Source organism: Calidris pugnax, unplaced genomic scaffold (assembly GCF_001431845.1).
Source record: "Calidris pugnax isolate Ruff unplaced genomic scaffold, ASM143184v1 scaffold24, whole genome shotgun sequence".
In the NCBI taxonomy this organism is placed as follows: domain Eukaryota; kingdom Metazoa; phylum Chordata; class Aves; order Charadriiformes; family Scolopacidae; genus Calidris; species Calidris pugnax.
This window is the reverse complement of record NW_015090922.1, coordinates 34,422,722-34,449,065: the sequence shown is the minus strand read 5'-3', so window position 1 is coordinate 34,449,065 and position 26,344 is coordinate 34,422,722. Positions and strand designations below refer to the sequence as shown.

General features: G+C 40.2%; 1 protein-coding gene across 6 annotated transcripts in view; it reads right to left on the bottom strand.

Annotated features, from left to right (window-relative positions):
* The window catches only part of GRM1 (glutamate receptor, metabotropic 1), a 188,251-nt gene that overhangs the window by 51,018 nt on the left and 110,889 nt on the right, over positions 1–26,344 (bottom strand). For all 6 annotated transcript variants that reach the window (XM_014951092.1, XM_014951093.1, XM_014951095.1 and 3 more), the window contains exon 4: positions 19,450–19,685. In XM_014951092.1, the coding sequence (XP_014806578.1) occupies positions 19,450–19,685 (236 nt within the window). The remainder of the gene's footprint in view (positions 1–19,449; positions 19,686–26,344) is intronic.

Here is a 26,344-nt window from a genome sequence, read left to right as displayed (position 1 = left end):
TAGATTGTGTGTTTAATAACTTGGCACAAAGCCATACCAAAGAGTAAAGGAGGCTCCTGCTCAAAATGCCAGGTGGCAGAGCAGGGGTCTACTCTGTGAAGTAGTAGAGCAGTACCCAGGCTCACAGCAAATGTCCCTATGGATTGGAGAAATCATGGAGGCAGATTTCTTATGCTCTCCTTCAGTTCCAGCGTATTTTGCCTTAACCACAGGGGGGTCAAACACTGGAACAGGCTTCCCTGGGGCGGTTGGTTCATGCCCCAAGCCTGTCACTTTTTAAGAGACATTTGGACCTTTCATAAAATGCTTTAACTTTTGGTCAGCCCTTAAATGGTCAGGCAGTTGGACTAGATGGTCATTGCAGGTTCCTTCCAACTGAACTGAATTAAGAAAAAAACAGCAAAACAAAAGAACCCCCAGCGACTCTGAGTGAATCGTGCCCATCTGGCTCTGTACGGTTTGTGTGGAGTTGTGCTAGTGACATAGCATGTCCTTGGAAAACAATGGAAGTCACATATCTTACAGTGTCTTATGTTAGAGGAGATCTGACAAACTCTGACCACAACAGATTTGTGTCATAGGATCCCACAAGGAGAAGGGCAGAAGGCCAACACGCTGAACTGATCAGTCATCTCAAATCTGGGTCCCTACAGGTTATTTTGCTAAAGATTATTTTGGCAACTAAATGATACAAGAAAGATGATGAATAGACTTCACTTACTGTGATTTCAATGGAATTTTAGGATATTTTGTTTCTTAGAAAATTTAGAGAACTTTTATTTGGGTGCTTAACTGTTTAATTATAATTTTATCTTTGGACACATAGGAATGAAAATGCAATCAATTCTACATTTCTGTTTTGTCCCCAATTCCTTGAAATATTTTTTTTTTTCCATTTTATTTAGCAATACTAGTCCTCTGAATAACGATGCCAAAATGAAGATTCTATGAAATAATTTTTGCAAACCGTTTAATTTGTTTAAACTCATTTTTGGTTATTAGATCATATATATGGCAAATACTGCCATTTCACTCCCTCTTACATTCTATTTATAACATCTCTTTCATTATCTAACAACACAGATAGCAACAAAATTATTTAACAAATTTCACTTTAAGGCACTGCAAAGTGAATAACACAGATTATAATGTCTCTAAACGGTATTAGTATAACAATGGTGTGTTCAGAACCTGTGCACTAACTGGCTTTTTATCTTCATATCACCTTTTTAATAACAAGTGTATTCTATTCATTAATGTTGTATGGCTGAATGAAATCCTCACATCTTGATGGTATAAAGAGGACTTTTGTTCACACCGCTGAGCTCATTATGTCCAGATGTAAATCACAGGCAACAAGTCAGATTAGTAAAAGTCATTCTGCATGAAAACATCCAAACATGCATCTCTTTCAGCCCACCATCAAACACACCATTACAAGAATTTCTGAAGTTGCGTTTTCAGAAGTAACTGCCTGTTTTCCAGGCAATTCCAGCTGTAGCTGACTGCCTACGAGGGAAAGGCCAGGAAAGGTTACTTGATGACCGGACCAAGCAATTGTGGATCAGGGCTGCAGGCTTCTCTTGTTGTGGGATGTCTCAATGACCTTGCTGTCTCTATGTGCAAGCTAGTGTGACCACAAACAATTTGTGAAAAAAATATTTTTTGTGTGTGTGTTTTACCAAGCCAAAACAGGGTCAGAAAAAAAAAAAAAAAAAAAAAAAAAAAAAAAAAGAGGTATTCTTTCAATTTCAATTTAAAAACAATTTGCAATTTTCATGAGACAGAATGATAGGCTGAAAATTTTATCACAGACCATAATAAACACTTCATTCAACCTACAACAAATAATCCCATCATGCTAAATTATTATTTCTTGTATGGCTTCTGCTCTCAGGAAACCAGTTATTATACTGTTTTCAAACAAGAGCGCCCATACGTGGAATGGTTACCCCTTCATTTCCTACTTTAATGTCTGCATCTTTGTAGCAGGGAGGCAAGTGCAAGAGGCAGATAAATACACTGACAGAGATGAGAGATGGACCTACAGGGAGGATGGCAGAAGAGCTATCAAAAAGACACAAGATAAAACAGGTAACTCAATTCTCATTGTTTGTGAACTATTTGTTTGACCAAATGAAGCTCCACTACCTGTCAGGTAAGGGCGAGGAAGGATATATTATTTAAGAAAAAGGATCTTTCCTTTACTGCCTCTTGAGCATCATATCACTGGGCTATAGAAAATAATGCTGCACTTTCTATAGAATTACAAGTTGTTCTGCCCTTTGGCAAGAAGAAAGGAAGCAGAGCTTTCACTGGGGCAGCTAAAAGGAGGGTATCTTACAATATGTGGCTTCTACACCAGATTTGACACGCTGATAAACATTTGACATCTTACAGTACTCATAAAGCAATAAATGGAGTTCACAGGGTTGCAGACTTCATTTTCAGGATGTCATTAAATCAGAAAGGTTTCACTTCCATTCTTCAAATGGTTTTTATTTCCCCAAGCAAAGAGATTCAATTCACGCAATTATATTTGATGTATTTTTCCCTGAAAAGCTAGGATACAATTACAGTTACCAGTTGAGATACCCTGCTATTTTCTTTCTTAGCACAGGGGAATCTATGGGTGTCCCAGATACTACTGCTTTGTTACATCTGGTGAATGTTGCCTTTTAATTGGGATTAGTGTACTTCCATTCTTGTATAAAAGTACAGAGAGAAGTGAAAGCAATTCAAAGGCTGGGTATTCAGCAGAAGGTGCTCAAAAATTTGCAATAGAATTCTCTAAGTGTCATGATTTCAGCCGGGATGTAGTTAACTTTCCTGTTAGCAGCTGGTGCAGTGCTATGTATTGGTCTTGGGATGAGAAATACTGTTGATAGTGCACTGGTGGTTTTAGTCCTTGCTAGTCACTCAAGGTCTTTTCTGCTCCTCACACCACCCTGTCAGCAAGTAGACTGGGAGTGCACAAAAATTTGGGAGGAGAAATAGCCAGAACAGCTGACCCCAGCTGACCAAAGAGATATTCCATACTATACGATATCACACTTGGTATATAGAGCTGGGGCAAAACAAAGGAAAGGTGGGACATTCAGAATGATGGGGTTTGTCTTCCTAAGTAAACATTATTTGTGATGGAGATGGAGATGTTATGTGATGTTCCTGAAGATGACTGAACACCTGCCTGCCCATGGGAAGTGGTGAATAAGTTTTTTGTTTGGCTTTGCTTTTGCATGCAGCTTTTGCTTTACCTATTAAACTGTCTTTATTCAACCCATGAGTTTTCTTACTTTTACTCTTCCAATTCTCTCCCCTATCCCAACCAGAGGAAGTGAGCAAGCAGCTGCATGGTCATAGTTGCCTACTGAGATTAAACCACAACACAAAGGCATTAACAGGATGCTGATTGCAGCAATATTTGTTTGAAATAGGTTATTTATTTTCACTAGCAAAGTTGGTCAAATAACTAATGAACCTTCTTCTCCCAGAATAAAGCTGATATTGAATTTAAAAGGGTTTGGGTTTTTTTAACTTACTTTTGACAACATATTTTTCACAGATGTCAACTCAATGGCTAAAGGAAATCAAAACATTAATTCAGCCATTAAGGCGCAGGTTCCTGTTCTTTTCAGATCTATATTTTAGAAGATTAGTCCCCTTTTTAGATACATTGTACACCACCAGTTTCTTCAGTTTCCTTGTCTGTTTTTGTGAGGATGACACATTACTCTTCAGTGCTCAAAAAGAAGTGTCTTCCTTTTGTCTCTCCCTGTCAGAAGCAGTGGGGAAAGAGTTTAATTAAATTTACTTTCTTGGTTCTCCATATCGTGTTATGTAAGCACATTAGGGCTTTTAGAGCTTAGTGTCAAAGACTCCGGAATGAGGCTGGCATACACAAATACAACAGTGCCACAGCAAAGCTGAAATATTATGAGGAGAAATGACTGCGCAAGCTGCTGACTCACTCATTAATCAGATGCAGGGAAAGTCTCAGAGTTGCCAGGCACTGGGCAGGAGAAAGGGGACTGAGCAGTGCTGCCAATCCTATGCCAAGTCTGAACTTCCAGGTTCAGCCCTTCTACCAGGCGATTTGGGGGGCAAAACAAAAGGAAACCGTTCTCTAACTGCTCCTGTATTTCCCAATCTGCAAACTTTGCGTAGCAGACACTCTCAAGCTCGCTTCGCCTCCCTGCCTTTTCTGCCTCTCCCCATGGACATTCAGACTCTCACACAACTGTATGACTCCAGGAAAGGCAGATTTAAGATGTAAACACCAAGTGACAATGCACATAACTCATGCTCACACTGTGGGAGATGACAAAGCTGTGTTCCAATGTGCCAGGGCCCAAGAGAGGAGAGAGAGCTTTTCTCATACCTCTCCTTTCTAGTGACCCAAAGCAGTGAAGCAGGGGACAAGAAGACAGTCATTTCCCAAAGGGTGGCTGCAGCTTCTAGTGGAGGCAAAACAGGGCATGCCTGATGTCCGTACGTGACAGTGCCAGGCAGAGCATGTCTGGGTGAGACATAATACACTCACAAATGTTCCCAGCTGAGGTGCAATGCTGCAGCCTCTCTTTTCCTTTGGAAGAGGCCAGAGGGAAGCTGGAGGCCTTTGCAGCAGCTGGCAGCATGGCTTTGCCAGCACTGCATCACTGGAGCGGAAGGCAGGTGAGTGCAAAACAGGCCTGTGGTGAAGAAAAAGTTCCTTTTCCCCTTCTCCATAAATCTGCATCATATACTTTGTTTCTTCTGTTGGCTGCCAGTAAAAGAAAGAACTCAAAGGGAAATACAATATACCACCTAAGGGCCAAGCCAACAGCACAGCTGTCTTCATGCCAGCCAGCCACCCCAGGAGAGGGCTGTCTCTTCCTTCACTAGGCTGCCCATAGCGAGGTGTAGCTCTCTGCCATCGCAGGTTTGCAATCTACACAGATTGCCCCCACGCGTTTGTAATTCCTGTCAGTAGGAGCTGAAAGAAACTGATCACAGAGTTGAAAAGTTGCAAGAATGCATGTTCACAGAAATTATTCGCAACAACAGGAAAATGAGCAGGAAACTGGATAACAGGCAGAGAACTTTCCCTAGAGGTTAATGCATGTGGCACATGCTGTTAAATGCAGGTCTGGAGAGCTCCACTTACAGCAGGTGGCTTGAGAGAGCTGATCAGCCTAATAAAGCTTCTATAAGGGATGACATTATGGCCTGAAAACTCTCTGTTTCTTTCCACTTGACTAAAATTTTTTGTAAAGAATTTTACCTAAGAAAAAACTAGAGTTTATAGCCAGATGAGGAAGATTTACTGAGTTTTTTTCTCCTCTAAACAATCCTGCAAGCTGGTGTTTGAAACCTCTTCTGTACATATCCACTGCTATAAGATGTTAAAGTCTTGGCAGGAAATTTTAGCATTGCTTCTCTTTGTTCCTAGCTTTTAGTGGAATGATCGTGATGAAATAGCTCTGCAGTGAAGACTGGTTTTTAATGAAATAGAAACTAAAGGATACACAGAGTATAGCTCAGTGCAGGGTAAAAAATAGCCATCTTCAAAACAAAAAGAAAGATTCACACCCATGATGTTTGTATGTATTCTTGCAATGTGATCACAGAGTGTCCTACGGTGAAGCGATATTATGAAAAATTGACAAGGAGGTTAAGTTTTAGGGTTATTGATTACCTCATTTTGGCTATTATCTTAATTCCTGTCATTTGGAATTAATAGACTGGAAAACAATGAGGAAAATAACTGTTCCACTTAGAGATAAATCAATTTCTGTGCCTTGGACTCCCAGGCAAACACAGTTCAGTATGAATTCAAAAGGTTGAAAAGAAACATGATAGTTTGAAAAGAAACATGACTTTGTATTTATTTGCTGTCTTTTTCATGGCTGTATTCGTGAGCCAAACTGGTACTATACTTACAACTGCCATAATGCATGTAAAATTATGGACTTTCACTATGCACATTTTAATTAGAATCATAGAATCATAGAATTGTCTAGGTTGGAAGGGACCTTTAACATCATCTTGTCCAACCATCAACCTAATTCTGATAAAAAAAAATCATCACTAAACCATGTCACTAAGCACTATGTCAACCCATCTTTTGAATACCTGCAGGGATGGTGCCTCAGCCACTTCCCTGAGCAGCTCTTTCCAATACATCCATCAAGAAGAAAGTAAGCTGTAAACATATTTAACCTACTTGATGATCAGAAAAAAAAAAAATCAATATTGGGCCCTTCTAGCTTATGGAAATTCACCCCCCACATAAAATACTGTGAGTCACCTATTGGAAGACTCATGGAACTGACCAGGAATCTAACATGGAGCTTATTAGTGCCTACGGTCAAATACCCAAATGTAATGAATGGTCATATTCAAGACTTAAACCAAGAGATCAATAAAATTCTGCTTGTGATTCTGAACTCTTCAAGTTAGAAGTAGCTTAGGATTAAAAAAAAATAATTCAGATAGTTAGGACATAACATCAAATGACATGTTAATTCTAGAAAAAGGCAACATAGATGATAATCTGAAGTGATTCCAATGCCTGCCTTAGAGACAGAGAGCAATTATTATGAGAGCTTGACAAATAATTATTATGATTAATTTGTTTTTCTTAAAAGCTGGACTGTGTACAAACTGCCGGTAAAATGACCACAACATGTTCTATTATTTATTCAAAATTATTATTTAACTTTTGAAGCAAGACATTATTTCTCAGCTCCTGTTTTAATTAGAAATGAATATTTCATCTTATAAACAGGAACAAGATATGCCAGCTGATTTTTTCCTTGTTCCTTGATTGAATGGTTTGTACATGTAATCAGCAAAGATGCTGATTTCAAATCCTGATATAGTATTTGAAATCCATCTTATTATTTCATTAGTCAACTAAAATTCAATGCTGACAAAGGCATTTGTATGGTCAAGATCAACATTTGTGTTTAAAGGACATAGACAACAGCACAGTTACTTTAATGGAAGATTCACAGACAGGGTGAATGGAAAGGGCTTCTGCCTTTGTCTGACCCTGGTCAGAGGCCATGCTCTGATCTGACATCACAATCTAACCCCAAGTTATACTTTGACTTTGATTTGTTCTTTTTTAAAATTATTTTCACTTCTTTTCTTCTGTCCTTTTTCTTGGGAATATGACAACGAGGAATTCAATTTGTTACTCTTACTGCATGTCCTACCACTTCTTCTGTCATTCCCAGTCCGACAATAAACTACTTTTGAGCCTCTCTCAGACTCTGCAGGGTCCCACAAGTGCCCGTGCTCCCAAAGCCTCAGGCACCATTTTAATGCAATTGGTTATTATTGCAGAGACCTTGGATGTGCCCTGCTTCTCTTGCTTTCTTTGCACCCTTCCTCCAGTGCCGTGCCAGGTCCTGACCCCAGTCTGCCTAGGGACAGGATTCTGTGGAGCCCATTTCCAATATGACCTGACCATCTGTGAAGAAACTATTATAAAGAAAGAAAACCCAGACTTCAGTCTTCCCTTCTCCCTCAGGTAACTATGTAACCTCGCTGCCTTATTCACATGCTCCATTAAAGACATATTTAGAACTACTATTCTTAACAGATCTGTTATTTGGAACAAGTCTAGCAGATAATGAGTTGCAATTGCTGCTACCCTTATATGAGACAAGAACGAATATACTTAAAATCAAAGTAATTGATTTAATTGATTTAATTTAAAGAAATATTTGCAGATTTTTATGTTATTTGGCTAGCTTTAATCATACTTTTCACTCTTAATTTAAGAAAAAAAAAAAAAGTTGAGTCAGATACCCTTACAGATTTCCAACTATAACACACAATGATGGAAAAATGAAAAGCTCAGGAAATAGGACTGATTAAATTTCAAGTGTCACGCTTTTCATGTGAAGCCTGAGACTTTATCTGAAAGAAAGAGACAGAATTCAATAATTGTGCTGCAGCTTTCAGAACATTAACCACTGTAGATACTTAAATTAGGAACCTGAATACATATTCAGGCACCTAATTAATTGACTTGATTAATACCTGAACTTCTCTAGATGCTGTTGACTTCCTTGGGAATTATGGGAGATCAGTACCCTTAAAAATCAGGCCAATTTATCTAGGTTTCAGAGCATACACTTCAGGAGCCTAATTCTGAGCACCTTCATTGGAAAATGTTGGTTCAGAGTTGAAAATAAGCAATCTTCATATTAAACATAGAATGTATTACCACTGAATGGGGCAAAGAAGTTAACAGAAATCTAGGCTCAATATATGTTAAATATTCGGCACCAGTACAACACCTGAAACAATTAGACAGAGTCTTTAGATCAGAGTGGAAAATATGATGAAAACAATAAAATACACATTCATTAACCTATCTTTTCTGGAGATCTGTGCTTCTATCTGGCGTGGATATAGCAAATAGAACAAATCACATAAACTCTTATCTTTCCATTGATCTAGATCTGTAAACACCTAAGTCATGGTTGTGACCGTATGAGCATGAGATCCTGAGGACTTCAAAGGTATGTGTCAATATACCGTGCTAACATCAGACCTAGTCCCCTCATGGTAGGATGCCACCCTGTGGCTGGCAGGCACAGACTAGCTGGCCTAAATGGTCTTGTCCTGTTTTAAATTCCAGTGGTTCTATACGAGTCTGAAGAACACTCAGGAAAGATATCTAAAATTTATCATACTTTAAAACAGTATTGATTTAAGATGGGTTTCAGAGTTCTTGCATGACAGCCTACCAACCATCAGCCGGTACTATTGGCTTATCTTTTTCTCTTATTATTATTTGCAAAGAACAAACCAATTCTTCCTTACTTATATACTTAACATTAAGGTGATATTAAGAACACCAGCATTAGCTACCGGAGTATAAGTCAATATAAACACCAAAGTGTCTCAATTCTGCAGAAATATAGCTCCCTCCAAATTTCTCCTTTGCCAAGTCTACTGTTGGTTTTATGGCTTGGTTTTTGTTTGTTTGTTAGTGAGGTTTTTTTATATAGACCATATCCTCACACAAGAAACCTTCTGTTTGAAGGACTAGCCTCCTGGAACCACACGGTTGCGTGCCAGTGGGGTGGATTTCACACGTGCAAGATGGGTAATCGCTGTGTGTCCAGACTACACAACAGCCCTGCAGCAGCACAGTTGCTCTCAGAGACTCCTCCAGCTTCCCAGGGTCAAAGGCATTTGCAGCAGCTGCTCTGGAGCTGAGGAGCAAAGTGGCCTCAGCCACCCTAATGTCTAGTTGGGCCACGTTATAATTTAACAGAGCACACTCACAGGTTTTGTTTTAATTTAAGTGTAGTTTTCAAATGATTGTTAGGAGGATCCAAATATTCCCTTGCAACCCTTGGAATATGCAATACATTAATCACAAATGCACAGATCACAAAGATCCACTTTATTTCCCCCTCAACTGGACATATGCCCAGAGCTGTGTTCAAGTACAGTATCACAGAAAAGATTCATTTTAAAGTGAAGCTAAAATTAGAAGCTTCTGAGTGACGTCTGCACGAGGACAATGCATTGCTGATTAGTAGCAAACTAGAGCTAAGCAAATCAGAAGATAAAATAAATGGCCCTAATCTTTATTCAGACATTAAATTAAACAAAAAAAAAAACAGAAGCAGGATTCTTTCAGATCTGAAAGAATTTCAAAAGCATTCATTTTAGCACACCACTTTTTTTCCTGGGTGTAGCTAGATATAATAATGCAGAAAAAAAGGGCTACCCAGCCCAGCCTAATCCAAATTGCTGAAGTACTGAAATATTTACACAAACAGCCCTGTTCTTCCAACTCTATAGAGTTGTGCCAGAATCCAAAGCTAAATTAAAGATTCGAACTTGCAGGTTCCTCCAAATTGCTTTCTATTATATGAATCTCAAAAACTTAAGCTGAAGGAAGCCTTTGGAAATCATTTTGTCCCACACCTGGCTGTGCTGCAGTGGCCCCCTCTGGCTCAGCCAGCAGCCCAGCCTAGCTGCAGTAGCTGCTTTCATTATTTTTCCCTGGTTCCCTCCACACTAGCAGACTTCTGCTCTCCCCCAGAACCTCCCAGTATGAGTGGGAAAACAGAGGTATGCAACCCTACTCTTTGGAGAACACACCTTCCATCAGATCATTCTCCCTATGGATACCAGGACAGCTCATTCTCAGTAGGAAGGTTTGTGGTTTGTGTGGTTCAAGTTTTACTGCTCAGACTTGTAATTTATTGCTCTTTACACCACTGCTTTCCCAAGATGTATTAAGAGAACTTTTTCATTTAAAGAACTTTATTGCCTGTTTTTCAGCAAGTATCCTTGTGCTCAAAGGGTATCTCTGGGCTGCAGCTAGATGTGTGTGAGTGTGTGGTTTTGTGACTACATGTTAGCTCCTGCTGTATCTCCTTTGCACTTGTATTTATGAGGAAATGATGCCAGTAATGACAACCTGTAAAACTGCAAGTGGAATTTAAAAACTTTCCACCTCCAGGTGAATGAGAAAAGGGAATATATGATCTAATAAAAGAGCAGGAGCGCTGACAGAAGGCAGTTGGCTTTGTTTTCAGATCAGTTACCTGTGTTATTTCATCTGGTTTACTTACTGATTTGGCTAAATGCTTATGTCTAGGCTAATTGTTCTGATGTGTGACCTGCACAAGCAATTGATCTCTAGGAATAAGTCAATTAAATTTAATTGTGTGCTTTTTTCCTCACCGTGCTCTTGATAAAAATTCAAAGCCCCTGTGACAGTCTGAGCAGTCAGGAGTGTGCGTGTCACTCTCCAGGCAGAGGAGACAGGAGCACTGAGAAGGCACAGGAGACCATGATTCATGTGTTGCACCACCTTTGCACCACCATCACTTTTCTCATGTAACAGAGAAGGCTGAATGTCACAAGCCTACCCGAGGATTGTTTTAATCCCAGAAGTGGAAATTTTGACTGTTAAAACCCGCAATGGAAAATGTAAGTGTAAATATTAGATTCAGAAAAAAATTGGCATATCCTGCTGTAATATGTATAAGTTCTGCAAACTGTCTTCTGTGCTGTTCAAAAAGGTATATGTATACCACTTTTTTCCCTTATTTGATGATGGTCTCATTTTTTCATGGATCCCAAAAGAAGAAAAATATTTCTTGTTATTGTATTTTGATTGACAGCCTGGTTTAAAAATATTTTTTGAAATATAAAATATTAGATAAATGTCACTGCTTTCTTCTGAACACAGAAATAAGAAGCTAGAAGCAAATGAACAAAAACCTGGCCATAGATAATGTTTTCTCCAAATAATTCATATGATTTATCACAGCACATTATTAATATTCCTCTTCTTTAAACCTTAGAAGCTGTCTGTAACTTTGAGAAATAAAATGAGGCTACAACTGTCATGTCTTATCTGCTGTAAAAAAGCCTTGACTAAAAAGTGCAGCAATTGGAGTTCCTTTAGACAGGCTGTCCCTAGAAGGCTTCATTCTAGATGCCCATGAAACTGAGATCAGTTTTGATCTCTGTGGGATGAATCCTAGGATCTCCTGCCTCATACTGAGGACAAAGAGAGAGATACAAGAATCAGCTCCTTCTCTAATGCAGGGATCTACATATATAATGGGAATCCAGAGCAGCAGTAGAGAGGGCGAGTCACAGGATATATAAGGTACAATACATCTTGAAGGAGTCATGGCATGTCAATAGCTTGATTTCTTCTTCAAAAGCTTATGAATATGTCTCCTGTATGCCACACAGGTGATATACAAGCAGTGACTTAGCTGGCAAAATGTGCCCTCAGGGCTATTGTCTTATAATTAACTTTTCTGAAGTGTTGTACTGAAAGTAGCTCCTACTATAGATGCTTCTGCTAATGCAGAATCTCATGGGACAGGTGGTCCATTGGGAGAGCCTTGCAGATATTGAGATTAAAGGAATGTTCTCAGAAAAGTACCTACGAGCACCTCCGACACAGCGGAATGAGCCCTAATAATGTCTGCTGGATCTAAGTTGTCCAACTTATAACAAAACCTGAAACTCTCTGAAAACCACTCAGATCAACTATCACTGGAAATGCATTCAACCTTTCAGCAAAGCGTAGGAAAAAACAAGTACACGTCTGGAGTGCTTTGTCCACTGATAAGAGAAAAATGAGGGCTCTGTGTTATCTCATATAAATTCATCAAAACTAAGATGAATCTTGAGAAAAAAATCCATGCTTAAGAGAAGCTCTGAACAACATCTGAAGCGTCTGAAAGATGCATTAGCCAAGTACAAAATTGTCTGAGGATGGGAATAGGTCAGTCATCAGTCTTCTGTCTTCCTATCTGGTGCAGTAAGTGCAATCAAGGATAACTTCACAGACAAATACAGGAAAACAAACATCACAACAGACATGAGTAGAATCTGTAGATTTTCTAAAAAGATGTTATTATCCTATGTCAGAAAAAAACTTTCACTAAAACTGTAAGGACTCCGTCTACGTCTGGATGAAATAAAACCAGGTACTTTTAAAAGAGTGGGTGATAGTGGTGGCAAACACTTAGAGATGTTTTTCAGAGAAATCTTAACTAGAGGCAAACAAGTCAAGCTTGTTGAATGATTTGATTCAGTAGCTTGGGTATAATGTCCCATAGACATAACTACAATACTCCTGTGCTTGAACTGGTATGTTTGTGTAACACTGCACCGCTCTTTGTGTGTGTTGCTGTGTGGGTCTCTGATATATAAAACACTTATGCACCATGCTCCACATCTTCTTCAGATTATGTCTATACCAAGAAAAGTGAATGATTCAATCTCTTTACAGTGACAAAGTAAACTATATTCTCTGCAATTTTTTTCTCAAGAAGTATGACTGCATTATTTTTACCAAAGTATAAATGCCTTTTCTGTAACAGTCTTCCTCACAAGCTCTTTTCTGCTATCATCATTATGTTCTGCCCATGATTAGACAAGCTATGAAGACTTATGGTGGACATCCAGAACTACTTAGGTGTGATGAAAGCTATGTCCTCTTTCTGAGCAAGTCTGCTAATGCATAAAGAAGATGGGAAAAGATACAACTTCTTAGGACCAAATTTCATACAAGAATATGGTGGCCGTACAGATCCTTGGCAGGAATGAAGGCAAAAGGCACCCTGGATTGTCTTGATAGCACAGTCAGTGACTGTGGCATGTGATCATCTCCCCACTACCGCCACCCTTTACTTTGCACTCATGAGGGTGCATCTAGAATACTGCATACAGTTTGCGAATCCCCAATACAAGAAGACACTGATAACCTGAAGCACATTCAGCAGGGGGACATCAAGATGATCCAGAGCTGCAGTCCATACCCTTTGAGGACAGGCTGAAGGTCTTGGGCTTGTTCAGCCTGGAGAAGAGGTGGCTTCAGGGGAATTTTACAACAGCCCCTCGTATCTACAGGGTGGTTATTGAGAAGAGAGAAACATCTTTGCGTGGTGAAGCACGGTGGGAACATAAAAGATGATGGGCATAACTTGAAACAACAGAGGTCCAGACTGGATATGAGGCAAAACTTTTTCACATTCAAGCAGTGGGACAGGTTGTCCAGAGAAGCTGTGCCACCTCCATGCTTGGAGGCTTTCAAGGCCCCGGTGAATAAATCCCTGAGCAACCTGGTCCAAATGCATAGCTTAGCCTGCTTTGAGCAGAGGGTTGGACTACAGTCTTCCTGAGCTACCTTCCACAGTGAGTGGTTCTGTGATTCTGGCTACACTCAAGCTGGTTGGTTGCAGTTCTCTTGGACTGAGACAGGAATTAGCAGATAAAGCAATCTTTATGGTATGACCAAGGTATGAGTAATCATCCTACAGGGAACTTGAACTGTGACCTCCTTTGGCACAAAACCCCCCTCCATTTCTTGTTCTTGTCTGCCACAAATATGTTCACTGACAAATAATCCCTGTCCTCAAAGATCAATTGAATTGATGAATGAATCATGAATTGCCCACTTCTTTCTCCTTTGCTCTGTTGAAAAATGTCTGTGCTGATTGCTTGCCAATGTATTTTGTTGTCCTAGCAGACGAACTGCTGTGAGCATAATCTGATGTTTGCATCAGTTCCATAACCAATTTCATAACTGTCTCTTGTTGTGCAGAGCAGTACTCATCCCACCCGGTTTACATAAACTACAGCCCTTGTATTATCTGTCAGGAAGTGAATGAGGCATTCTGTAAAAGAGCAGTTAGACCTTCGTACAAGTGGTTGCACTGCACTGAGTTCTACACCATTTCTCCATGAGTGTGACTTGCATTTAATTTTGGCCTATGTGGGCTCACCAAGTCCTACAGAGAAATACTTGTCACTGTAGTGTTGTGGGGGAAAAACACTTCCATTTAGGCTATTTCTGTCAGATCAGGAAGAAGAAAACATCCCATGGATTTGTTGGAAGGATATCTGAACTCTTGCCTGAATACAGAGTTTATCTCCTAGTCTTGCTGTCAGCCTACGATCTCCATATGATTTCTGAAATGTGGAAAAGGTTGAGTTGTTTGATGAACTGAGACAAGTTGTGACTGTTGCTTGGGGCAGCGCCTGAGGTTGTTTGCTAAGGGAACTTAGTGTCAGGTCCATCCTGAGTTAAGTAACATCTTAGTATCTCAAATTCAGAAATAACTTTTTTCTGTTAGTGTTAAAATGGTCTGCTCTGTTCTGACTTTTCATCTGAAGGGTATGAAAAATGCTGTGAAGTTCTGAACTTCACAGTGAGTCAGGGGTCTGTGCAGAGTTGTAGGACATGCTTTATTTTCTGAAGAATGTAGCTACTATAAGGAAAGCATTGGAAGTACCTTCGTGGCATGGGCAGTTTAAGAAGAACTCTGTATTGAGCTGTATTTGGGCAGCTAGATATCAAGGAAACTACAGGAGAATGGTCATATATAAATATCTCTTCTCTACTGTGGTGGGTTGACCTTGGCTGGCTGGCAGGCGCCCACCAAGCCACTCCCTCACTCCCCCCTCTTTAGCAGGAAAATAAAATTAAAAACTCATGGGTCAAGAGAAAGGCAATTTAACAAAGAAGAGTAAAGGCCATACACAGAAGCAAAGGAGAACAAAAAGGGTTGTTTTCTACCTCCAACAGCAAGCGATATCCAGCCACTTCCTGGGAAGTACAGCCTCAGTACGTAGCGACTGCTTTGGAAGACAAATGCCTTAATAAAGAACGCCCCCCCTCCCTCTTCCTTTCTCTTAGCTTTTGTTGCTGAGCACATCACCATATGGTAGGCAAACTTTGGTCGGTTTGGGTTAGCTGTCCTGGTGATGTCCCCTCCCAACCTCTTGCCCGCTCCCAGCCTGCTGGCCTTTGCAGGGGGGGGTGTGGGATGTGGGGGTTGGAGAGACTGCCTCAGTGCTGTGCAAGCACTGCTCAGCAGTGGCCAAAACACTGGTGTCTTTTCAAGACTTTTCTAGCTACAAATACAAAGCACAGCACTACGAAGGCTGCTGTGGGGAAAGTTAACTCCATCCCAGCCAGATCCAATACATCTACATGTAAGAAAATTTCTAGACTTGAATCCTACTGTGTTGAGGAAGAGTATCTCCTATAGCAGAGAGAGAAAGAGAAAGAAAGAGAGAGGGAGTGAGGCATTCCTTTATGAGCGGCATTTGGCTACAACATTAGCAAAGGATGAGTCAAAAATATCTCCCACTCCTTTGGCTGCCACCCAAGTGGGAAAAGTAAGTTGTTTAATTTTTGCAAGAAGGGATGATCCAAAAGAGCAGTCACTGCAAAACTCTCAATTATTGTCTTCTCTTCCCAAGAATCCATGCTACTACCACATATTCCTAGTACATCCAGATAAGTTATTCTGAAAATGTGGCCAATTGCTAGGCATCCCACAGACTTCACAGAGTAGAACACACTTGGACTTGCTTCCTTCCAGTACTGCTTAGATCAGAAAGACATTTTTTCCAAAAATAATGCATGTACATCCAGAGCTCGGTGTAACATGGGAATCCATGAAGGACAAAATCATTTTTCTCAGGGACTGAATGAAGGAATTCAAGCAGTAATTCCTTTCATCAGAGAAGGGGGATTTCTAGGAACTGGCTTTCCCATGCTTCATAGAGAGCCTGCAGTCCCAGGCTAGTGCTGACTCAACAGTAGCAGGGTGTGAGAAATTGCAAACGCAGCAGCTGTAATTGCTTGAGAAATCCTTCCCTATACATGAATGCTAAAAATTGAACTTCACATTCCAGTGGCAATTCTGAATAAATCACTCAGTAAAGTGATTAGGTTGTATATGAGCAAATTATACTGGGCAGGCAGTAATTGAAGATTCTCAAATACAAACTTTGTAATTAATCTCCCTTTCAAAATGGATAAATCCTAGGATTTTGAATCTTTTTAAATAAGGTCATTGGAGAGCAACACTGCCTTTTCTTTTTTTTTTTTGTTTCTGGTTGCTTCTAGGCAACCCACTGCTCAGTAAATACAAATACACTGTTCTCCCCTAAATACCACACATATCTTTGAACTTGGTTTTCTTTCTCATTTGATAGCTTCCTGAGATGTTAACTTCTCAAATGTGGAAGACGAACTTGAGCAGTCTACTGCCTTTGAATCAGTTTCTGTCTATGCAAAAGTATGGCTGTGCTTTGTTCTCAGAGAGGACTAGCAGCACGCTTCTGGAATACAGAACAGCTCAGGACACAGTCACAACACATGAAAATGATATGCATGGACTCGTGGGACCACGGGGGACTCAGCTTATTCCATAATTCAGGGTCCTTTGTACTTAGTTACAGGAATATTGATGGAATATTGTGAGGTAAGAGAGAAAGTTCTTAGATATAATGGAGTTAGGGTGCTTTGTTCTGGTATTGAATGCCAATAGTTTTTCTGGGGTGATGCAGTGGTAGCAGAAGTACTTAAATTTATAGTACTACAAATAAGTCAGAACTTGGTCTATTGGTCCTTTTATAATAGATTTCAAATATTAGTGCTTACTACTTATTGAGCAGCATGGATTCCCTCCTTCAAATTTATACATGCAGATACTTTGTGAAGGTGCAATTCAGACCTATTTTTTTACAGAGAGATTGCGAAGAGGCCTGTCTCCAAACCTGAAAAAGGGAAAAAGACAGTTTCCTGGCACTGTCATACTAGATCTCCTTGGAGAAAGGCTCCACCAACAAGCTTTGAAGCTGTTAGCTTTTGAAGTGAAATCCTTAACTTAAGTGCAGAAAGGTCAGATAAAGATATGTGTGCAGAAAGTTCTGGCCATGCCACACAGTCACCAGTTAGCTCTGTGCAGTTAAAGAAAAATAAATAAAATATTCTATTGCCCCCAGACTTGCTAGGGACACGTAGGTCTTGATTCTGTAGGTATGTCATTATTAGGAATAGACTCATTGTGATGTTTCCCCTTTTGGTGATTTGAGACATTTATGAACCTCTCAGTTGTGTGTGGTAAGCCTGAGGGTTATCAATGGTGCATCACCAAAGCCTAAAAAGCATCACACATATTGAGGTTTCATGCGAAAGCTTACAGCTTTTTAGAGGAGAGGAAGATGTTTGAATTGCAACTATTGACTATCAGAGTCGACCAATATAGACAAATGTTTCTGTGTTTCACTAGTACTACCAGAACGTAGTGGTTCCTGCCTCTGATACCTGACACCCTGAGAAGCACAGAACACTAAGACAGGCACATAATAGCACCTCTGCAGCACCTTCTCCAAAGCCCAGTGACTTCAGCACTAGGATGTCCTGAGCCATCAGGAGTAGGGGTAGGGTGTTTTTTTCCAATAAAGCAGCCCTTATGAGCTTACTTCCATGAATTTTTTGAACTTGTTTTTTTCTCAAGTACAATTTTAGAGTCCACAGCAACAATTGGCTGAAAAATCATCTAGATATTTTGTGCAAAGTACCCGATCTTGACCATTTTGAACTCACCACCTGGTATTTGCCTTTGATGCAGCAGATGAAGAATGACTATGCTGGTTCAGACTAAAGTTTTTTGTTTCATAACCAAACAGAGGCTGGAAAACAAACTACCCATGTTTATAACAGCTGCTGAGATTCCTCAGAAACAAGGCCTTTTTATAGAGTATCAACATGAAATTTATTTATGTAAATGGAATGAACAAAACAATGCCATTTTGAGCTTCTTTTCTTAAGAAAGAGGACTATGCATTTGCACTGTGCATCCATCATTCAACCTCTCCTTAGTAATTTCTGCCCTTGTTGGCTTACATTAACTCATTTGTCTGAGCTGAGGTAGTCTCAAAACCAATGAAATATACATATATAATAAATCAACATTTTGGTAGAGTCCAAAGATAATGGCTCCTTTGAGGAAAAATATCAGTATAACCTCAAAATTTATTTACCCCATCTGGCTTGCCATTAGCCCCTCAGCACCCAGATTGGCCAACCCTGCTGCCAGTCAGCACATCAGACCAGTTTTAAGTCACTGAAAATATTTGGTGATATGTCTTAGCTGCTAATAAGAGAACTGGGGAGAAAAAAAAGGTAATGTGGAAAGTGTTGTTAAGCGTTACTCATGGAGAAGGGGAGAACTAGAAGCACTATGGGAATTCAGCTCAGGGATCACATGAAGACCAACTGAGATTACTGCTATGGGATAGAAGGGATGGAGACATAAAGAATAGGATCCAAATCCATAGGAAGCCGGGCTTCATTAGTTTTGCTTCTAACAGAGTAAGTTCCTTACTATCAGAATATGCCTTTTTGACTAGAAATGAAACAAACTACAAACAAAATATTTGCAAAAATTATTCAGCAAGTATTTTACAGAAAAGTGATCACTTATCACTAAATTTACCAATAAATTTAATCTTACTGAAGCATTTTAGTATATTTTCTCAGATTCTGCCATGGAAGAGAAAACCTTTCTTTGCACAGAAACAGTTCTTTTGCTATGAGGCAAGAGTTACTTCTATATCTAAGACGGCATGTTTTTATATGAGTGCTATATATTGGAAACAAACTATAAACGTTCTAATGGATGGAGAAAAGAAAGGGTGAAGCAGATGACTGGCCAATTTTATGACTCATCAGTTTTCCTTAAAATTTGTTTTCTGCCATAATATTTTCTGTGAAATTCCTAATTATTCAGCTGATCAGAAAAAATGATTTGGAGAAAAAAAGTTTAAATTTGTTTCTACTTTTTTTTAAATTTAATGGTTAGTTATTTTCTACAAGCCATATGACAAACTTGATCACTCTTGTCAGCCTCAGCATAGCCCTAAAACACAAAAAGGGAACAAGTCACTCTATGACAGAGCAGAACTAAATCGAGAGGAGGCTGTGCAACCAGTGCCAGACATAGTCCTGCCAGAGCTGGGATTTATATCCGTTCAATTTGGGGTTGGCACTTTTCACCGGTGATTTATACATTAAAAAAAAAAACAAACAAAAAAATACAAAAACAATATTTTGCCAGAGAACGGATTCAAACAGAAAAATAGTTGACAGGTTACCTGTGCAGTTCTTCTGGAAGTTGGGATTCTCTAGCGGGTGCCCTGGGATCCGGCACTGAAATCTGTGCTGCCAGAACTCAGGAAACCAGGGGTTGCGGGTGTTGGTGTCCAGACGCAGCTTCAGATAGTAGTCATCAAATGACAGGACCTCTGGAGACTGCAGTTTGATAGTGATGCCTCCATTTGCTTCAGGTTCATAACCTTCAATTACTTCATCTCTGTCTGCCCAACCGTCACTGAAAAGATGCAAAAAGACCATTTATTACACAAAGACAGGAAGCTTGTTTTGAGAAAGAAACCAGCCAGAGGCAGGCCAGCACCCTCAGAAGCAAGTAATTAAGGAGGAATCTAAAGGTACGTCTAAAATTCAGGCGGAGAGGGAAGGAAGGAAACACAATGATGGAAACTTGTAATGAGCAGTCTGACTGATTTCATGCAGAGTCCTCATTAACTCATCTAGAATGATGAGGATTTATACTTGTCCCTCTGGAAAGGGTTTTTGGGCATAGCTTCTGGTGTGATGTCTTTATGACTGAAGACATTCTGCCTTATTTAGGCTGTCCTGTAAGGGGTGGAAACTGAAAGAATTAATATCGATGGAAAGGGAACTGAGCCAGGATCCTGGCTGTTTTGCAGAAGAGATCTCAGCATGCATGGGTCTTACAGCTAGAATAGTAATTCAAATCAAACATAAAGTGAGAAATCTATTGCATTGGAAGAGAATGGAAAAAGAATACTCAATAAAGTTGACCAAACTAAAAAGAAAACCACATAATTCTCACACTGCATGAGATTTGTGATAACACAGGTTTCTTTCTCTTTTATATTTTTTTAATAAACAATAGGGTTCTATTTTACCTTTCTGTTTATTCATGTAAGAGGTGTATGAAGATAAAACTCTTTCTTGACAACATTATTTCATGGAAAGTCTTTTTTAACAGGTTTGAACAAAGTCTATTGGGCTCAGCATCTGAGTTTTAGTTTACTTCTTTTAACAAGAAGTCCATTGATTTACTGTCACTCTCCAGTTCTTATTAGGGTCCCATAAGAACAGTGCTATTGTGGCATAATTTAAGTGCAAATATGAATAAATTGGCCACTGCTTCATTTTAATATGCTGGGCATGTCATGAGAGAAACAGATTATTCTGGCACCTCAGATCTAGCTCTATCCACTCAGAATCAAATCAGCGGCGCTGCTGCAGTGAAAAGCAGACAGACAAAGCACCTCCAGCAGTGCTTTGATTGACCACTGAGAGGGAAGTCTCTGTCTTACCCAAAAGAGCCTTGTGTCCTGAACTCCAGACAGACTGAAAGAAGGTCTTTGTTAGAAGCCTCTTACACACAGCCTTGAGAAGAGCGTTGTGGTGTGGACCTTACCAGCTGAGGGCATTCATGAGACACTCAGCATAGATGTGCCTGGGACTCCACAGTGGAAAACAGACAAGATTTGAAGTAGCAAGCTCTGTCACAGTCCTAGTAAAATGGGCGTAAAGTGACTACGCATTGGGCATGTGTGAGTCTTTCGTCTCCAGCCATCAGACTGAACAGCTGCCTACTTTAGCTGATACTCATTTTAAACTGCTGCATCTGTGCTGTAGTCAACTGGAAAGAAATGGCAGGTCTGCATGGAAATCTAGGAAAGCCCATGTACTGAATGCTTTCCATATGGGACACACAACCCAAGCCTCTATTACAGGAAGTCATTTAAGACATGGGATATCTGGCAGCCCAATGATCAAGAGATTTCTTTCAAGCTGGGCTCAGGGACCCACAAAGCTGTACTTTCAGATGTATTACATGGCCACCTTTGAGACAGGATTTCTTTTTTGCGTCCCCTTTTGCCAAAGCCTTGCAGTAGAACCGCCCAGTATTTCTGAGCTTACAAACCACTGACCAATATCTTCATATAGCCAGGCAGCATGAGACATATGTGTATGCATGTTGTATCTCCATTGACAACCACGTGTCAAGCTGCTCTTGAATTGCCAAAGGAGCACACAGAGTTCAAAAGCCACACATTGTCCATCCCTGCTCCCTGCCCCACTAGACTGCCAGGAGTTTTGTAGAGGGAAAGAAGCCACAGCTCATCCTCTCTGCCATCCCCCCAACTCCTCACTTGTACATGTGCTGAAGGCAACTAGTAAAACATACTGTGTGCCCTGACTGTCTCACGACCGATCACAGTCTAGAGAACACTACATAGGTAAAACCAAAAGAACAATTTTTCTGTATTTCATATAATTCAAGCCATAAACTAGCACTGGAGGGGAAAAAAAGACACAATATTTATTTCTTCTTCTGTGGAGGAAAAACAAGCAAGAGGTCACTCTTACAGCATAAGTAATTGAGTCTTAATTGCATGATTACTTCATTATTTGTCACAATGTTTATGGCTTGCAAACTGTAGACTCAAGCAGAAACGCTAGTGAGTCGAAAAGATTAAGTAAATCGGGCCACTTTTTACAAGACTTTCTAAAAAGGAAGTAGTTTCTCTGCTGGTTGGACTCCTACCAGCCCAACATTAGAGTGATTTATTTCCTCCCCCCTGTAAGTTTGGCTTGGAAAATTGCCACATTCTCTCTGAAGGCAAAGCAGAGCCATTCTGCAAAGGCAAGAGACAGTGTATTTCAAGTTCTGTGAGGGCAGCTGATGGAAAAGTTCCCCTAAATTGGAACACAGATTGTCACCTAATGTTTCTTTGTCTCTTTCTGGCCCCAAATGTTTTTTGTTCTCTCTTCAGCTTCCTCAAATTGTTAAATCTGTCTGATCAGTTTTGTGTGCAGTGAAATGCGAAGAAAAAGCACTGGAATCAGAGAAAAAAGTTTGTACGTGTTGAAGATCATATGGAAGCTTTGCTCTACTTTCAGTGAAGTCAAGGAAGCAAAAAGGAGTTCTCTGGTCTCTTAGGGAACCCCTGCCATCCTGGTGGCTGCAGGCTGGCTGTGCTGAAAGGTGCCCTAAGGGGGGCCATGCAGCCCTACCAGCAGCCGTGGGAGGATTAATCAGAAACCTAAGATCTTGTTATAGTCTCTTCCTATATTCTCTTTTTTACTGTGTATATTTAAAAAAAAAAAAAAAAAAGGAAAAAAGGAGTCTAGAAACTGTGCATCCTTAGTGCCGTAGGAATAAATGGATAGTGTTCCAGAAGACAATGACATTTCTAATGCTGTGCAACAGCACAATACTGAAGTCCAGATAACAGCATGCATGTTAGTGACAGAATCAAGAGACCAGTAGCTGAGTCAACAGAAAAATGAAATCTCATTAAAAAAAAGCAGCATATACTATTCTTTTGTTGTCAGAATCAAGTACTTTCTACCTACTAACCATCTTTCCGTGTGCCTTTACTGCAGATTTCAGGAACCATTCAATATCCATCACCCAAACTGCCTTCCCCAATGAGTGTCCATTGTAGGTTTTGTGTGATTTTCTGACCTTGAAACGTGTCAGGTATCCAACAGTTCATCTGAAGTCCCGTGAGGGGGTTTAAAACATGAAGGCAGAAACAATGAGGGAGGGACAAGCGTGTGGGTGTCAAACCAGTAATCACTCTGTTCATTCTTAGGAGAGAAAGAAGCAACTGTTTTTGTCATGGTTTTGTGTTGTTTCTCACAATCTCAAAATGGTCACTGAGGTTCTGCAAGCTACTCATGGTCCAAGTCCCAGTCCGGTTCCTGACATTCATGATGCCAAATCCAAATTTCAGCATTCTATCACAAACAAAAATCTAGCAGAAAGGGAGAAAGCCCAGAGCTACCCCACCTGGCTTCAGAAGTCCTACTTCCCAGACCGACTTTGAAGAAACAAAGCTATTTTTTTCTCAACCACTTTACTATTCTGCGAATGTGTGACAACAGACATTTCTGAATTGTGGCTTCAGCATCTTAGCCTCTCTGTACCTTCTGAACTGCAGTTACATATATTCCTGTGACTGAAATACCAGGAGAAATATAATGGATTTCCAATTTCCTCTCCTCTTCCAAACATGAACACTGTCAGCTGCTTTTCACAAGGGCTGATGAGACAACCAGCAATCAGGCTTTCTATTTTCATCTCCTCAGGACTTAACTCTTAAACTATGCAGCAGCAGCAGCTCTGCTCTGCACAGCACTCAGAGCACTGCTATTCCAGATGCTTTTTCCAAATAAGCAAACACACAGAAAGAAAACATGCCGTTGTTTATGAAGACTACTCGCCCTGTGATTATTGTAGGAGGTAGCATCCGTTCACAGGTAAACAAAATGAAACACGTTTATCAGCTGTGGACACTGACTGGCAATTTGATCCTTGCACCCTTATAAGGCTTCATCTGATGGACCAAAGCTGTAGAGGGCAACTGATCTAGACTCCTTTGTCTGGAGGGCTGCATCGTGGGCAGAAGTCTGCATTCATGATGAGACTTTTTATTCTGCATTGGCCAAGTCATAAAATATATGAAAGAAATTAAGAGCAAAAAGCCCGTTACAAATGCTAAATGAATTATTTTTACAATAATCCTTCTGCCTACAGCAGATATTCCTGTGATTATAAAATCAAATATATCAATCATATTAAAATACTTTCATCCTTTTTTTTTCTTTCTTGGACAGGTTCTGTTCCTATGCTAGCAGATATTTTTATCCAGTTTGAAAACAATGTTACATGTGGCTATACCTATGTAACTTGGAAACGTTAGTTTCAAACTTTCAACCTTCACAGACATTCCCTGCAGATAACCCAGTCACATAGGGTAGCAGGGCCCCAGGCGACCATAATTGTCACACAAAAGGATCAGAGTCTATATTCTTGCCTTTCTCTCCTTTCCACAAAACTAAAGCCTATGTCAATATACTTTCTTTGTCACATCGATATACATCCCCACAGAGTACGTTTCTGAATGCCTTCTTACCATTGCTCTCCAGGCTGCCAGCTGGCCTGCTGTTATGTTAAACTTCTAATAGATTTAAATATGAGGACAGCACCACTCAAAGAATTCAACATTCAATAAAGCGCCATGCCATTTTGTTATATATGTCAATATCTTTCTTTTGGAGGACAATTATTATATGTTGGATTATATAAATAAAAGGCTGGACATTTTACTTGGAAAGTGCTTTCTGCAAAACCATCTTTCTGTGTGGTGGTCAGACATTGCTTATTTAGAGTCATTTCAAAATGCCATAAACCCTTAAATAGTGATAAGTGGAGTTTAAATAATTTGTTATTTGATTCTAACAAATGCCAGTGCCCTGCATTTCCAGACTGTCAGATCTGGAAGCCTGCAAATTCAATTTTCTCTTTTTATGAAAGTCTTTTCTGACAGCGTCCCACTGGAAAATCCAGCACGGGTTCCACTGCCTGCATGCAGGAGTTGTACCACTGTGACGGCCTCCTGCCTGCTTTTCTGGCAGAATGGACAGAAACTCAGACCTCAGCAACCCAGAAAGTACCAGTGTGGCAGGTGGAATAATTTCACAGGTAGCTCCAGCAAACATATCAGTGTTGATATGAGCACAGGTGGCAGAATCAGGCCCAGAGTAATTTGCAAACAGTACCGAAGCTGGCTATTTATTTACCCTCTTCTGGAAGTAGGCTTTCAAAAAAATCCTTTATTTCACCAGCCTGACGTACTGGAAAGAAAAAACACAATTAGCTTATCGGGAAGGAGGATGGACCTATTCTCTGTCAATAAGGGGCTCTGCTAAAGATATTCAGTGTCTGTGTAACACATGCCTCAAACAGAAGATGCCATATAAAGAAAACTGAAACTGTCTTACATTCACAAGTCAGCAAATGACAAAGTAACTTTTCTCCTTAGGCTTACGCATGATCAGTCAGTCCCAGTGGTCACCAATGTCAGTTTAAAGGTGTTGATTGCTACTGTTAATGAGCGTTATTTCAAACATGAGAAAAGAAGGCCAGTTTTGCACTCATTCATTCTGTTAATTCATCAGTACTATATACTTGCATTGAAAGGTGGGGGACCTTTCCTCATTTGCCAAACCATGAATTCTTAAAAAGCATAGTTTTACTTTTAGTTGTGTGACAAATCCTGCCAATCTAGGAGATTAGTCCCATGGCTACAGACAAGCCTGTAGCTCACTGCTGCCAAGACCGGGCTAAAAGGCTGTATACTGTCATGCTGTAACCTGAGGCTTGCTCAGCACTAACACACCTCCTTAAAAACAGAAGAATCAAATTCACTAAATCTTGCCAGCTGAAAGAAAAAAAAGGGGGGTTCTAAGCCAGTAGTTTTGCTCCTGCAGGTATTGATGGAGGTAGGCAGGAGTCATCAGCTTCCCGAGCTGCCTGTCTTTGCAGCAGGCATAATAAGAGATTTGTGAGATTTGTACCTGTTCCCTTTCCCTACAAGCTGTACCGGGCTCAAATGTACCTTGAATTCCAGCCTTTAGATTTCTCCTAGTTTTTGACCTAATTCGTAGGTCAGTCCTGACTCAAATCAGGTGAAAGCATGATGGGAATAGAAGCTCTGCAAACTGGAAGCAGCAGGAGAAAACTACTGAAGTTCCTTCTGGGAAGGCAATGGAAAATAAGAGGGAGAGAGATGGTTGCTGTCTTGACAATCTCCCCCACACACAAGAGAAGGTACAAGAGGAGCATGTGGTGCCAGACTGTGCAGTTACTGATTTTAGACTCATAACTCACACAGCACTACTATGCCACTATGGGTTGTAATCCTGCCATTGACTATAGACTGAAGAGCGTGTCAAACCTGGTCAGGACTTGGGCTTGACATCTCTAGAAACGACCAGTATGGCTCAGAAAGAGAGCAGAATGATTTATCAGTTAACCCTGCTCTATAGACTGAAGAGCGTGTCAAACCTGGTCAAACCTTGCAGACAGCTACACGTACCCATCATGGTTTGAACCCTATTGTCCTACAGGAGGTGCTA